The 16336-nt window shown below is 39.1% G+C and overlaps 2 protein-coding genes across 2 annotated transcripts in view; one reads left to right on the top strand and one right to left on the bottom strand.

Moving 5' to 3' along the window:
* LOC126368878 (uncharacterized) overlaps positions 1 to 1167 on the bottom strand; it is a 34074-nt gene extending 32907 nt beyond the window's left edge. The window contains exons 1-2 of the mRNA XM_050013082.1: positions 842 to 1167; positions 16 to 168 (exon numbers count right to left, since the gene is read on the bottom strand). Coding sequence (XP_049869039.1) covers positions 16 to 168; positions 842 to 994 — 306 coding nt within the window. The 5' untranslated portion in view covers positions 995 to 1167. The remainder of the gene's footprint in view (positions 1 to 15; positions 169 to 841) is intronic.
* Positions 1168 to 3080: 1913 nt separating this feature from the next.
* On the top strand, positions 3081 to 15976 carry LOC126368868 (H(+)/Cl(-) exchange transporter 7). The gene is made up of 15 exons (XM_050013065.1): positions 3081 to 3430; positions 3719 to 3823; positions 4343 to 4541; positions 5020 to 5129; positions 6229 to 6372; positions 7016 to 7193; positions 7643 to 7792; positions 8275 to 8416; positions 9948 to 10086; positions 11150 to 11413; positions 11935 to 12111; positions 12588 to 12797; positions 13453 to 13623; positions 14289 to 14450; positions 15119 to 15976. The coding sequence occupies exons 1-15, from the start codon at positions 3302 to 3304 to the stop codon at positions 15218 to 15220; spliced, it is 2382 nt and encodes a 793-aa protein (XP_049869022.1). The 5' UTR covers positions 3081 to 3301; the 3' UTR covers positions 15221 to 15976.
* The last annotated feature ends 360 nt before the right edge of the window (positions 15977 to 16336 follow it).

A 16336-nucleotide genomic window follows, 5' to 3' on the forward strand; every position in this document is an offset into this window, starting at 1 on the left:
CCATGTTTTACTTACCTCTTTTGGACCTGATAATGAATCGGCATATTGTAGAAACTGTTCCAAGAGTCTTTCTGATTTATGTGACAGTTCTCTGAATGTGTGGAACTCATCCAGCTTGTGAGCACAGCTGCCACACACCACTTGAGGTAGCAGGTCTGCAGGGGACACCTGCAACACAATCACAACATGTATTGTAAATCCATTACCTTAGCTGACAACATCTCAATCATTAAATGAGGTGATGTGGCCAGTGACCTTTTGCAAACTGTAATCATAGATGATGACTCACTGACAGATCAGTACAAACTGATAACAAATAGTAGAATACAAAATTTTCCTGTTATTATTTCTATAGGTGCAAGTAGTGCTACAATAACGAATGAGGGAGATCGTCCCCCTGAGATTGATATCCTTAAAATATACTTCTATATTTAGAAAATATTGAAATCTCAAAATAGCAGTAGTGGATAAGTAGAGTGCAGGAGCATCGTGTTGGCGCGAGGCACACATGTGGGCCGTGGGGAGCGAGCGAGCGAGGGTGCCGGAGGCGGGGCCACGGGAGCGCCGTCACCTCGCGCGCTCAGCCGCTGAGCGCTCCTTTGTTATCAGCGCGCCTGCCATACGCCTCGCCTATCACTTCCACGAAACACATTAGTCATACGCCCGAGCACTAAACGCGTGGGCCGTAATATGATATCACAATGCGAAAATACCCAACACCCGCGAGAAAGTTAATGGCGCTTATCAGCATCCACAATCTCGTACGCTTATGCTAAACTTTCACACGAGAAAACGACGTCTTCCTGGTAATAGAAGCGAAAAATACTAAAAGATTATTTACCACTATCGACAAATATGTCATTATCATCTCAGAAAGCTGAGATTTATCCTTATCACGGTCGAAAATTGGAAGTTTAACATCACTGCAATTATCGCCACAGAATGATAAACAAAGGCGACACACTGAATGGAACTTCGGCGGCAAATTACACATATTTAGAAATTAAAACAGAGGAAGGCGGTCACAACGAAAGAAAACATTTAGAAATTAATCGAGTAACTTATATAAAAATTAAAAGATTGTGTTGAAAATATAACTCGCATGCGATGATGTAGAATTCATCACATCGCGATTGTCAACGAACGAGCAAGCTACACACACATCTACAACTCCTATTGTTTACGGAACAGTGGAGATTGCTTATGTGTGCACATTAGTTTGTTTTCAATGACCTCGCGATAAAGTGATAAGTTGATAACCCATGATAACGTTATCATTATCACTTTTATCACTATTTACGTGACTTCTGGGTTATTAAATACACAGCGTCGTATTGTACAACTGCATACGTAATGAATTCAATGTATGTTGACGGTACTTTTGTAAGAAAATACATTTTTATTGAATTGTACAATCAATTTACTTATTTAATGGATGGCGAGAAAGTATTACCCTAATCATTGTTTGTACTATGCCATAAATTAAAAATAGAATATTTTCACACATTACCCGTCACTCCTAATTTACATTATATTTTTTAGAATAAAATAGATATAGTAAGTAGAAAAGCATGAGCTTATTATAAACTAGTAGCAACTTTTAAAATGGGACGCATATAAATAAATTGATGTTAGCAGTCCTTTCAATAATATAAATTGATACAGACAGGTCATGTAAGAAAACCCTCTTATAATAAAATAAATTCATAAAATTGCAGAAAGTATGTTTTCTATGCGCAAAAATAATAAAATGGCCCCGATTCCTGCAGACACCGCCTAATTTTATTTTAGGTTATATCCGTCATTTTCGTATCCGTCGAAAAGGAAAGGGACGGATGATTCACAGCTCTTAATTTTAGGAAGAATGAGTAAATTAATGTGTCGGGTTATTGACTGACGTAAAATTTTTAGACGGTTGGTTTAGATTTGTGCTTAAAATTGACGTGTGTTCCATAAATTTTATGCTTGTCGATTACCCGTCCCTTTCCTTTTCGGCGGATAAGAAAAGGACAGATATAACTTAAAATAAAATTAGATGGTATTTACAGGAATTAGCACCACTATGTAAGTTAAATATGGCAACATTTTGATGTCACTGTCACAACAACATATTGAGTCATGCATGCATAGTGCTGTACCGTATCAATCAAAGTGCTATCAATCAGACTTATGATTATTTTGAAACCATATTTAAATCTTCATTAACTTCTTGAATTTACAAAAATATAAAGTAATATATTTGATACGACAAAATTTCCGAGAAATATAAAAAAAAACAAAAAACAGCAGCAAAAAAAAGCAAAAGCATTTTTTTAGTTAAAGCTTACATCGAAAATTGATAAAAATATTGAATGGCGCGGTAGAATATAATTTATTTGCTTCAAAGTGTTTTAATACAACTATTAATGTACTCGAAAAATTGTTTTCTATTGTTCGTTACGAACCTAAACCTAAAAGTGGAAAGAAATGTATAAGTTATGAGGAGGGGTCGATCACCCTATATTCTGGGGTAGGTCAGCATTACATTGTACAAAGCATCACCTTTTCTTTAAGTACATACATCCAAATTAAAATTTATTGTGGCTGAACTTATGACGAAACATCCGATAGCAAAGTAATGAAAATATATGAGTGTACGACGTCTCGCGAACTAGACATGTTCGTACTAAAATATCAAATAGGATAGAAATTACATACATGGTAACTTTAAAACTACTGCCTTGATTTAAACAAACAAAATCAGTTGTATTTCTATATTTTTAGACTAAACGGTCATAAAGTTTCATCTTATTTTACAGACCCGACTGGATCATTTTCTCCTTCGCTCAAGTCCTTTTACGGTATTATAGATTGTATCAGTCAGAGTAATAATCAAAATTAATTATTTTATGAACAATTCAATAATAGAAAGAAAGACCTCACACACACCAAATAGGTAACTCTTCATGACATTTGGGTAAAAAGTTATCATAGAATACCAAGACCAAGTGTACAACAAACAAATAAAACGTAGTCGCCATTGGTTGATCCATAGCCTATTGATAGAAAACTTGCACAACTGCGCATCACTATTAAAATTTCGTAGATAGAGCATGGTGCAATTTATTTGTGATTTCATGTTTTCCATTATTTTCTTAAGGAATACGTAGAGTTCACTATTTCCTTACAAGACATATTGGAATTAGTTTTGTACAAGCTTTAATTATGTAAAAGAAGTGTTTTAATGTTGTCATCGGAACTTCTTATTTATTATGTTGATGTTATTGTTCTTTAGCTTTGTTTAGGTATATAAACTGGTAAAATGAGTCTTTCTGAGGAAAGTGCGAGGAATGTATCGGGGGAGTCCTTCAGTGAAACCACATCAGACACAGCTCAGTTAATAGATAATGGAGAAGGTACTTCAAACTACACACAGCTTAACAAACCAGAGGTAAGGTCGACTACTTTTACTTAAATTAGGTATATCAGTTGTAGAAATAGTTTTATACCTAGTTCTAGTTAATCAAGAAAGTCATTTCTATTGTTAAAACTTAACAAGATTTGAACTTTTAACCACAAAGAAACTAGTATTTTTAGTTCTATTCTTTCTATATCTAACAATTTAATTTAGGTACATTTTTTTCTTCTGAGTTCTAATTTGATTTATTATGTTAATGTATGTCTTGCATTTGATGAATATAATTTTATTCAAGTTATTTTAAAATAGAATGTTTTACAGGACTCTGACAATGACGAGCTACATGGCAGTCATGGAATTAGACGGAGACAGCCTGTGCAAAAAATTGAACCAGGTTCCATGAATATACTCTCCGCTAAGTATGAAGTAAGCACATCATTTCTACTACCTAACTCTGAATAAAGAATACTTTATCATGCAATATAATAATATATGGAATTTATGTATAGGAGAGAGGATTTCCTTTTACTTTGTTTGAATGTTTGTCATTAAAAAGTGGTGGCAAAAAAGGTATAGCTTCATATTTATACATCAAAGAAAATTTAAACAGTTCTGAATTTTTGTTGAACAAAGCATGACTTTACCTAATAAAATTTAAAATTTGACTTTGGAACATTAACATAGCGTCAGGCCTGTGTACCTCTTCAGGTACAAAGTCAAATTAGGTAGAATTGTACAGTAGGTATATATATATACCCATATTAACATTAAGAATTAAAAACCATAAAAAACCCACTTAAATTTTCTGATAATTATAAACTTGCGAGATGTTCCATTTTTTTTTATGAGAACTGTATTTCTACTCTAACTGTGGGGTTGTAAGTATAGGCGTTGTTGTTAATTTCTAGAATATTTCGTGTTTTTAATTTTTTACTTCTTTTTCAGAGCTTAGACTATGACACATGTGAAAATCACCTTCTCTTAGATGAGGAGAGGAAGAGAGGATACCCATTTGTAGTGAAGAAAGACATAGCAAGATGGTTTGTTATGCTGGCCATAGGAGTGATCACAGCTCTTATTGCATTCATCATAGATATTAGTATAGAACAATTCTCTGATATTAAGTATAAACAACTTAAGAAATGTATCCTTTTTAAATAAAAAATCTGAATTAGATCTGAAAGTATTTAACATTAGTAGTCTTGGCTAGTACTGCAGTGATTATTGGGAAAGTAGATACTCATTCCCAGCACCAAGTAGCTAATTCACAAATAATCTGAGTAATAATCATCCTTTGTTATTTATAATTTGCCCAGACATATCGTAAAAAATTGTGTGTCAGGCATTATATTTTTACCATTAACGAAATAAGAGATAGCAAAATATGATGATCTTTTTCCTGTTATTAAATACATGACATTTAGAGTAAGTAAAACTTTATAAAGGAATGCCTGACAGATGAACAAACCAGTTAATAAACATATGAAAAGTTCTAGCTAAGTATACATATATATATATACATATATGTATATAAAATACAAAACCAAATGACCTACTTTACAACACCAGAACTATGTTACTATTATTATCAGTAGGTAATTCCTTAACACATGCACATACAGCTGTAGATAAATATGTGTTGGAGGACCGCCTATACATTCCATACCTACTGTGGGTGTTATCAAATATTGCTATAGTGTTCATTGGATCTGTCTTAGTTGCTTATGTTGAGGTAAGTACTCATTAATATTAAAACATCATGAATTATTAATTTAACTGAATAATTTGGATCAGTACCAGCTGAGACAAAGGAATATAATGAAGAGGTGGTAACTTATTTAATTTATTAAATATTTCGGAATAACACGCAGAAAGCTGTGTGAAGCGTGGGTACCTACCTAGTTCATCAAGCGATGGTTGTACCTCTGGCTAGCCCAATCGAAAATATAATCGTAAGCTTGTGTTTTTGGAAAAAAGTTATATATTCACAAATAAATATGTATACCGTTTTTCCTTGCGCAGTTGAAACTCTTTTCAATAAGTCTGTAATCAAATCACTGACACACAATCTTATGCATCGAGTCTAGTGAAATACACGAGCAGCTTCCCATACTTTTGGTAATAGTATCGTATTATACATAAGTATACAAAGTTATCTATAGTTACCTATGTATAGTGTTAACTTTGTATACATAGGTCTGCTTCTTCCATTTATAATTTACTTGTTATCTTTATGTATTCGCGGGAATCATTCTTCTTCTTATTATTAGATCTAGTTCATTGCACACAGATAATAATAAGATCGATATAGTACTGTAGCTACAGTGAATTCTGGAAAATGATTGTTAATTAGGTAGTTATTGATCCGCCACTTAGGGTTACAATATATTGGTTTTTTGATAACGATGATTGATTGATTCTGCTGTCTTAAATGCGTTCATACACCACAAAACAACGAGATATATTAACATTTCAAACCTACATCTTTTATTGACCTCGTCGCAAAATGACTTCATACCGGTTTATCTATTTCGTGTTTTGTTTCATAAATGTAGTCAAATTAAACTACCTACATGATCTAGATTTATACTCCACCACACCCTGGACACTTCATATAAAAAAATCCCCGTTACTCGGCAGTACACATTGACGTTATCGTACACGCACATCTGTGTGTGTGACGTCTGTCTGCCCCCCATACGATGATAGACTAAAGTAAGACCGGGGGGTGTGGGCGGGGGGATCGTGTTTAGGCTGGTGGAGAGCGGAGAGTTTCCGTTGTATACGTGTAATCTTATTCTATGTCTCCACGGTTCTTTTGCATCTTGCAGCCAGTTGCTGCTGGCAGCGGCATTCCGCAAGTGAAATGCTACCTGAACGGCGTGAAAGTGCCGCGAGTGGTGCGCATCAAGACGCTCGCAGTGAAGGCCATCGGCGTTATCACCGCCGTTGTCGGAGGCCTGGCTGGCGGGAAGGTGAGCTTTATAGTTCTTGAAAGTAGTAATCGTCGTCTCTTACTAAGTGCGTGTATATTTAGTTAGCTAGTTCTATAACTTACGCTAACAGTCTATACAGTGAAGTAAGGTAAAGTCTTGAAAACAGTACTAAATGGGTCATACCTTCTAAAGCCTCTCTATCCAACTTTTATTTCTAACGTCAGCCTTTGGGTCACTCTGTATATGCCTCATTGCTGGTCTTTTAAATAATATAATAACATTTTCTTTTATTTCGCTTCACGAACTTATATTTACATTATTGATTATTTAAAACGTGCGGCAAACAACAATTCAAAAAACAAAAACACAACTACTTTAACTTGTGTTCTTTTTCTATCGTGTGGGTTGTGAGGTGAATTACCAACCTCACCAACTCTGGTGTCAGGGTTAACTTGTGTTAAATTCTAAGTATTGCTTGTCCCCTGACTCGCATGGTAGGTAAACCTGTGTTATGAGAGTCTGTGGTTCGGTAGCAGTAAAAAAGTTTAAAATAAAAATGCACCCCGCCACATGGGGCAAGCTTGAAGATATACGTAGACATACGTAGAGAACACTCTGCGTCATTGGTCAAAGTTTGCGTTATTTGCTAGGGTTTATTGATATAAGACGTTTATATTTGCAGGAAGGACCAATGATACACAGTGGCGCTGTGGTAGCGGCCGGGATATCGCAGGGGAAGAGCACAACCTTTAACAAGGACTTGAAGATATTCCAGTACTTCCGCGAGGATCATGAGAAACGCGACTTTGTATCAGCGGGCGCTGCAGCCGGTGTCTCGGCCGCTTTCGGTGCACCTATTGGTAAATATTGCGATATAACATCATTATAACCGCTATTATCCGTTATTGCTGCATACAATTTTGTAACTATATCTACTAATAGTACAGTAGCTTATTACAGGCTATGACGTAACATAATTGATGATATCGGCAATCTGCACTAACTTGCTGTATGTTAAATCTACATATATTACATAAACTTACACTCGTGACCCCTAATATAGGGTGGGCAGAGCCACAAGTAACCAAGGAGAACTTACAGCCACTGTTAATACGAAGTCCTAATATGGATATGGTGAACGTTATGGTGATAAGGGATCAACCCTTCGCCCATATATTTTGTCCACCATCTTAGAAAGGACACACTACCCCTGTCGTATTTACAACATGCCCTGGAAAACATGAAGCTGAACGTAGATGTTTAATTCTCTCCATCTGTATGTTTGTTTAATCTAAACGTTTTCTTCTAGGTGGAGTTTTGTTCTCACTAGAAGAAGGCACCAGCTTTTGGAACCAAGCGTTGACATGGCGAACGTTCTTCGGAACCGTTGTATCTACATTCACCCTCAACTTTGCTCTGTCGACGTACCACGGACATCCCGGAGAACTGAGCTTCCCTGGTAAGTGGGCAAATACTTTACAACAACAATGTTCATTAATGTTACGTTAATCGGAGGCAGTGTGAAGCATAATCCCCTCCGCTGTTCCATTACCGGTTGGTGGAGCTGTTAGAACTATTTGCCAACCCATTTGTCAGAGTTTTCATCCGCCCGATGGCCTTCGACTTGGGATATTGTCCTTGACATTTTGTCCATATCAGAAAGCAGATTCAGCCACGCATCTCTACGTGTGTAAGAAGGCAGATGAATTAATGAATTGAAGGACTATATAAATACTAGGTTTTTATATTTCTTTTAGAAGGAATCCAAACTTACGGTGTTATAATTTCGCATCATAATTGTTTACATGGTTATATCAGGGACCTTTGGCGGCCCAATAATAACCCTGACACCAGCGTTGACGAGGTTGGTAATTCACCTCACAACCCACACGATAGAAGAGAAGAAATTGTTTACAAATCAGTTAACAACTCACGTTGCAGGATTGCTGAATCTGGGTAAAATGGATCCGTTTCCGTTTCAATTCTACGAGCTGCCAGTGTTCATGTTTTTCGGGGCTGTCGGGGGATTACTCGGCGCTCTCTGGAACTATATCAACTACAGATTCGCCGTATTTCGGATAAGGTACGCATTAATCTTCATATTTCTTTATTTTCAGACCTTTCCAGTTTTCTGTTTTTAATAATAAAATTAAAGGCCCTCCACCTTTCATTGTCTCCACCTTCCCCTCTCATATGCTGCCTCTACCTCCCATTTGTTGCCTCCACCTTCCACTTATTGCCTCCATCTTCCATTTGTTGTCTCCACCGCCCATCTGTTGCCTCCATCTTCCATTTGTTGCCTCCACCTCCCATTTGTTGCCTCCACCTCCCATTTGTTGCCTCCACCTCCCATTTGTTGCCTCCACCTCCCATTTGTTGCCTCCACCTCCCATTTGTTGCCTCCACCTCCCATTTGTAGCCTCCACCTTCCTTTTATTGACTCCACCTTACATTTGTTGCCTCCACCTCCCATTTGTTGCCTCCACCTCCCATTTGTAGCCTCCACCTTCCTTTTATTGACTCCACCTTACATTTGTTGCCTCCACCTCCCATTTGTTGCCTCCACCTCCCATTTGTAGCCTCCACCTCCCTTTTATTGACTCCACCTTACATTTGTTGCCTCCACCTCCCATTTGTTGCCTCCACCTCCCATTTGTAGCCTCCACCTCCCTTTTATTGACTCCACCTTACATTTGTTGCCTCCACCTCCCATTTGTTGCCTCCACCTCCCATTTGTAGCCTCCACCTCCCTTTTATTGACTCCACCTTACATTTGTTGCCTCCACCTCCCATTTGTTGCCTCCACCTCCCATTTGTAGCCTCCACCTCCCTTTTATTGACTCCACCTTACATTTGTTACCTCCACCTCCCATTTGTTGCCTCCACCTCCCATTTGTTGCCTCCACCTCCCATTTGTTGCCTCCACCTCCCATTTGTAGCCTCCACCTTCCTTTTATTGACTCCACCTTACATTTGTAGCCTCCACCTCCCTTTTATTGACTCCACCTTACATTTGTTGCCTCCACCTCCCATTTGTTGCCTCCACCTCCCATTTGTAGCCTCCACCTCCCTTTTATTGACTCCACCTTACATTTGTTGCCTCCACCTCCCATTTGTTGCCTCCACCTCCCATTTGTAGCCTCCACCTCCCTTTTATTGACTCCACCTTACATTTGTTGCCTCCACCTCCCATTTGTTGCCTCCACCTCCCATTTGTAGCCTCCACCTCCCTTTTATTGACTCCACCTTACATTTGTTACCTCCACCTTACATTTGTTACCTCCACCTTCCATTTGTTGCCTCCACCTTCCATATGTTGCCTCCATCTTCCATTTCTTGCCTCCACCTCCCATTTGTTACCTCCACCTGCCATTGGTTGCCTCCACCTCCCATTTGTGCCTCCGCCACCCATTTTTTGTCTCGACCTCCCATTTTTGCCCCACTTGTATTTAAGTTGGGGTACTAAAGTATAGTTACAGAGTACTGCGGGCGGAAAGCAAGACGGAAAACACTGATCTATTTTTCCCTAAAGTAGCATGATTCCAACTAAAGATTATTCATACTTATTATTGTCCATGCGATATTGACCCTTATTACTGTTGGTCACCGTACAGGTATATTAGATCACCGTGGCTACGCGTGGTAGAAGCTTGCCTCGTGGCAGCAGCGAGCGCCACATTAGGGTTCCTCATGATGTTCCTGTTGAACGACTGCCGGCCGCTGGGCGAAGACCCCACTAAAGTACCCTTACAGGTGAAGTAAAAGTCTTTACATGTTTTTTTTTTTCTGGAAGAATATTTTCTAACCATTACTTCGTCCTATCCGTAGCCATAGACGAAAAGTAAATCTTAGAAATTTAGAATATTCTATGCTTATCAACCCGGGCGTATCCCAGAAGTTGATAGAGAATCGCGCCCTATCTAGTATGTTCAACAGTTAAGAAAATTTTTGCATAGGTCCGTGTAGAGTAAAGAATAAGAATAAAGCTATCGACAGTATCGGAAGCGTTTTAGTGTGGAAAGCAGCAAACTTGTCGAGATTTCTGCGTAAACTCGTGTAAACGAATACACGACACAACACACAACGACCTCCGTGGTCCAGTGGTTAAGCGTTGGGCTCACGATCCGGAGGTCCTGGGTTCGATTTCCGGTGCGGACATATCACAAAAATTACTTTGTGGTCCCTAGTTTGGTTAGGACATTACATGCTGATCACCTGATTGTCCGAAAGTAAGATGATTCGTGCTTCGGAAGGTAATGTAAGTAAGTAGTCGTTATATGAGCCATGTCAGGGGCCTTTGGCGGCTCAATAGTAACCCGACACCAGGGTTGATGAGGTTGGTACTCCACCTCACAACCCACACGATAGAAGAAGAACGAATACGAACTCGAATATGACAAAAAATCTCATATTCGGAACGTACCCGCTCTGCTCTCTCTCTAAACATTGACACAGCCCGGACACTACATACAAAATTCTCATTCTCACCTTGTCTCTCGCACTCGTAACATATAAGTGCGAGCGAGACAAACAGTCTGCGTAAAAGGGGCGAGGTCGGCACCGATACGAATTGGTGGGGCGGAGAGAGTCCGTTCTATACGTAGTATTATTCTATGACATTGAGCTTTACAGATTCCCTGGTTATACCTATACTACAAGTGTGTTCTAGCGTTCCCGCTGTCTATTATAGGCGATATAGTCACCTATCACATTGGTCTAATAGAAAGCCTGGTGAAGTGTGGGCACTTTCATCTTGCGATGGATGTATCTCTACTCCAATTGGGATAAAGTCTTGAGCTAATGTTGTGTGTTCCAGCTATACTGCGCTGATGGGGAGTACAACGCTTTAGCAGCAATCTGGTTCCAAACACCCGAGGCGTCGGTACGATCGTTCCTCCACGACCCGATCGGATCATACAAGCCCATGTCGATCTTAGTATTCGTACTCTGTTACTTCTTCCTATCGTCGTGGACCTTCGGCCTGGCAGTGTCAAGTGGGCTGTTCATCCCTAATCTACTGACTGGAGCCGCTTGGGGGAGATTGTTGGCGATCGGCATGCAATATATCATGCCTTCCAATGTAAGTAATTGATGACAGGCTTAAAAGGCTACTAGGTCACAGCCGTTAAACACTTGCTAAAAGGAAATAATCCAATATAAGTCTTACACTATAAAGATATTGGTGCTAATTCCTGTAGACACCGTCTAAGTTTATTTTAGTTACACCTATCATTTTCCTATCCGCCGAAAAGGAAAGGGACGGATGATTGACAGCAGCCAATTTTAAAATGAATGATTTAAGTTTTAAAGTACTTGCGTTTTAACAATGAGTTGAACAGTTTGTCTGTCTTGTGATAGTCTAATTGTTATTATCCTGTTTTGTGAAATAAACAAATAGAATTTTCACTTCTTTACGTTAGTGAACTCTATTCAGAAAATTAGGAGTCATAAGTAGTTTTGAGGGAAAATAGCTACATTTCAAGATTTGCAAGTAAATGTTCTTATCACATCAAATGTAGCTTTGACAGGAAGAGATCTCATATAAAGTCACCCCTAAACATCTTTTACTTGTTATGTGTACAATAAACAATACATTTTCAGACAATAAATCCGGCAAAGTATGCATTAATCGGTGCGGCGGCGCAACTAGGCGGCGTGGTCCGCATGACCATATCTCTGACTGTGATCATCATCGAGACCACGGGGCAGATCTCCAACGCGCTGCCCATCATCATCACCCTGGTTGTGGCGAAATGGATCGGCGACTTCTTTAATGAGGTACACAATCGCATTTTACTTTTCGACTCGAATTTTGTTTTAATTGAGTACGTTTGACCGCTTTTATTGATCACGTCACATTTCCATTTCCATACAAACTCCAAAGAAAACTTCCGTTTTGTGTAAGTCTAATTATTATTCCTGATGTTTTTGTGTTCTTTCGAAATGAATATAGACTTGATGCTCATCATCCCCCTAGCATCATCCCGTTTTTCACAGGGTCCGCTTACTTAACCTGAAGATTTTGACAGGTCCGGTTTTTTTACAGAAGCCTGCCTGTCTGACCTTCCCGAAGGGAAAATCAACCCAATACAGGTTAGGTCACATACCTCCGAAAATGCATTTCTCGGGAATGTGGGTTTCTTCTTTATGTTTTCCTTCACCGCTGAGCACGCATGCAAGCGTTCTACCAACTGGGCCACCACGGCTTCCTCTCCTCTCTTGTTGCTCGTTGTATTAAAATGATACCCTTGCAGGGTATCTACGACATCCACATCCAGCTAGCGGCGGTGCCCCTGCTGCCGTGGGAGCCGCCGCCGCTGACGCACAATATCTACGCGTCTGAGGTGATGTCTCACCCGGTGTTCACGCTCCGCACCGTCGAGAACGTCGGCCATATCGTCGAGATACTGAAAGTGACAACGTACAATGGATTCCCGGTCGTCGATCCCCCTGCTTCGGATGATGTAAGCCGTTTAATCACTTTACACTCACAAAACGCTCATTCAAATTTAAATGACAGTCAGACGACTGTTTCGAGCGATCAATAGCCTATCGACGTTGTGTTGCCTATCGATAGCCTATCGATGTTGTGTTGCCTATCGATACTATTGTTTTTTCAAACTATCGATAACCGATATACTATCGATATTGGCCTATAGCTCGGTGGAGGTCCCGGTCGGTGGCGCAGCGGTTAACGCGCTCGGTCTGCGATTGTTGAAGTAAAGCAACTTTCGCAAAGGCCGGTCATTGGATGGGTGACCACAAAAAAAAAGAAGTTTTCATCTCGAGCTCCTCCGTGCTTCGGAAGGCACGTTAAGCCGTTGGTCCCGTCTGCATTAGCAGTCGTTAATAACCATCAATCCGCACTGGGCCCGCGTGATGGTTTAAGGCCCGATCTCCCTACCCATCCATAGGGAAGGCCCGTGCCCCAGCAGTGGGGACGTTAATGGGCTGATGATGATGATGATTGGCCTATAGATAGGCAACACAACATGGGTTAATTGAGGGGAAGCCTGTAACAAGAGTACAGAACTAAGAAACTGCATGGAAGAAAGAGGCGATGCAAATATTCCACTGACCTTCCAGTAGGTCATTCACTAACAAGTACTCATTTTGCAGGCTGAAATAACGACTTACAAGCGCCTGCGAGGCCTGATTCTCCGTTCGCAGCTAATAGTGTTGTTACAAAACAAGATTTACAACGAGAATGCCAATACCACGTGGTCCAACTTCAACGTCGACATGAACATGTTCAGGAAAGAATACCCGCGGTATCCGTCCATTGATGAGGTAAATTGGGTATTTGACTGGGTCAAAGATTAATTATAAAACGCTAGTCCAGAAATAGAAGCCATTCTGAGATAATCTAAAATAAATCACATTTTGCTTTTCGACTTATTTCCGAATTTTATTTATGAATTAAATAACAATGAGTACGACATTTGACTGCTTTTATTGCTGACGTCACAGGACAGTATTTCCATATACACTCCAAAGACACTTTCGTTTTGATGTTTCGTAAAAGGTATCTCATTTGATTAGGTTGTCAAGTAGCCTATTGTTGTTTATTAGTTACTAGCTGGTACCTACGACTTCGCGTGAAACGCTACTATTAAAACTATAGAAGTTTCATACAAATTGCCACCCCTTTTTACCTGTCTCTCTCGTGCGAAACACTTAGCACTTGTATCTTTCTGAGATTTCGTGATGAGTAATGAATGACTAATGAGTGAGTCATTTAATGATACTCACTTAAAAGGTATCAATTAATCTAAATATAAGAACTTTCTAATTATTTATATCACTATGGCTTGTTACAGGGAATGTTATGTTAAAAAGTTTTGTGCCATTTTATAACCTTAACCCCAACCTTAGCCTGATTTTCAGGCACGATAGTTAAACAATGGGGTTTGGCTTTTAAAAAGACCTTAAAATAACTCTGTTTTGTTTGTCAGTTGGAGATACAAGACTGGGAGAAGACGTGCACGATAGACCTACGTCCATTCATGAACCCGTCGCCGTACACGCTGCCGCACCGCGCCTCGCTGCCGCGTCTGTTCAGACTGTTCCGGGCACTCGGGTTGCGCCATCTGCCCATTGTCAACGACGTCAACGAGGTAAGATATTTTTTTTTAAACTCTAAACCCGAAATTTAATTCGAAAGCAAACTGCACGATACCATAGAATAAGGAATTATACTACGTATAGAACAGCAGCTCTCCGCTCTCCACCAGCAGCTGAGTTAGGTCTTCAATCGTATGGGCGTCAGAAGTGAAACACAGATGCGCGTCTACGATAACGTCAATGTATAGTGTGTGTGTAAAAACGAGGTTTTTTGTATGAAGAAATTGATTGATTTTGTATGGACCGCCAATTTAACCGAATTTTCGATTGAAATTAGTATGGGGGCTGGACTTATATTTTATGTTGACATGATGACAATGCATTAATTTCTTGTTTTAAATAACTTAAGCACTACGAAGTCTAAAACGATTAAATATTGAATATGCAAAAGAGGTAGGTATGTCAGGATCGAAGCATATGGAATTCCATAGTCTCTGCTTACCCCGGTGAGAATAGGGTTTATGTTTGTATGTATTTATTGAATAACCAACATCGTAATCGTTACATGAGTCATGTCAGGGACCTTTGGCGGCTCAATAGTAACCCTGACACCAGAGAAGATAAACCAACATGCTCTAACTATGCACACTAAGTAATGTTTAGTTTTGTTGAAGTGTTTTACCATTGATGTCTGTTTTACAGTAGGCTTTTCTGTTCATAGGTTATCGGTATGGTGACAAGAAAGGACATCGCTAGGTATCGAGTGTGGCGACACCGTGGGCATATGGGCATGGAGGAACTACTACTTTCTAACGAGATCTAATCATCTACATCACTATGCCATATACAGTGTGCGTCAAGCTAGCGGCCTCAAAAAAAAAATGGGCACGAAAAAATAATTTGACCATACCAAAAAATAGTACTCTTATTGAAAAAAATAGTACCTGTTGTAAAAAAATTAGTACCATCACGGTTCTGGATTTATAGCCATGTTTTATTGCACTTGCTAGCTTGACGGTGAGCGAAATTTGGCGAGAGTTAACGACAAGGTCTTTCGCTTTGATTTAAACGCCAAAAAATAGTACCGAAATAGTACTCACCCCCTGCAAAATACCGAAATGAGTACTTCAACGGTTCCAAAGTTATAAAGGCAGTTCTTTGATCCCGCTGGCTTGACGTTTTGAAAATACCTATTATCTGGGGAACGCTTGCACACTTCAGTATGTAACTAATATCAATAAACTCGTATGAAATAGTACTTCCTACCATCATAATTTTGATCCGATTCTCTTTGTAGAAATATGTTAAAAAATCATCATAACCTATGCCATACATTTGTTGTTGATACAGTCACGTAGACAATTACATAACCTCACAATTTATTCGTAAGTATTGCCATCGCCAGTATTGCCATTTTGGAGGTCTACCCTACCATTTCTTTGCACTTCAGAGTGTTGCTATTACAAAAAATTGCTATTGCATAGACCCATATGCAATAATTTTAATAGAAAATGGCTGCATAGGTCTAGTTCTTATTGAAAATAATCTGTGATTTTAATACATCATGATACATTTTTAATCTACTGTTTTATTTTATAATTTATACCTTCATGTTCAATTTGTTACGGATCGAAGTGTTTGTTAATAAACAATTTGCAGTATTTGTAGAATAACTCAAAGAGTTTCAACAATGATATTACTTTCATCTGACAACCCTGGCACTTCACCAATTTTTACCCAAAAATGGGGAAAAATACTAAAATCTGACAACATTCTTCTTGAGCATGTGTAATAATTTTGTTCGCGACTGTACCTGTCTTGATAAATGTATGACATAGGTTATAATGACTTTTTGACATATTTCTACAAAGAGAATCAGGTCCAAATTATGATGGTAGGGAGTACTATTTCATACGAGTTTATTGACATTAGTTACAAA

Source organism: Pectinophora gossypiella, chromosome 8 (genome assembly GCF_024362695.1).
Source record: "Pectinophora gossypiella chromosome 8, ilPecGoss1.1, whole genome shotgun sequence".
Taxonomy (NCBI): Eukaryota; Metazoa; Arthropoda; class Insecta; order Lepidoptera; family Gelechiidae; genus Pectinophora; species Pectinophora gossypiella.

Coding starts and splice junctions, on each gene's coding strand:
- LOC126368868 (XM_050013065.1), top strand. CDS start 3,302: ATGAGTCTTTCTGAGGAAAGTGCGAGGAATGTATCGGGGGAGTCCTTC. Junction 3,824..4,342: donor TACTCTCCGCTAAGTATGAA/GTAAGCACATCA, acceptor CTTCTTTTTCAG/AGCTTAGACTATGACACATG. Junction 12,798..13,452: donor ATCCCCCTGCTTCGGATGAT/GTAAGCCGTTTA, acceptor CTCATTTTGCAG/GCTGAAATAACGACTTACAA.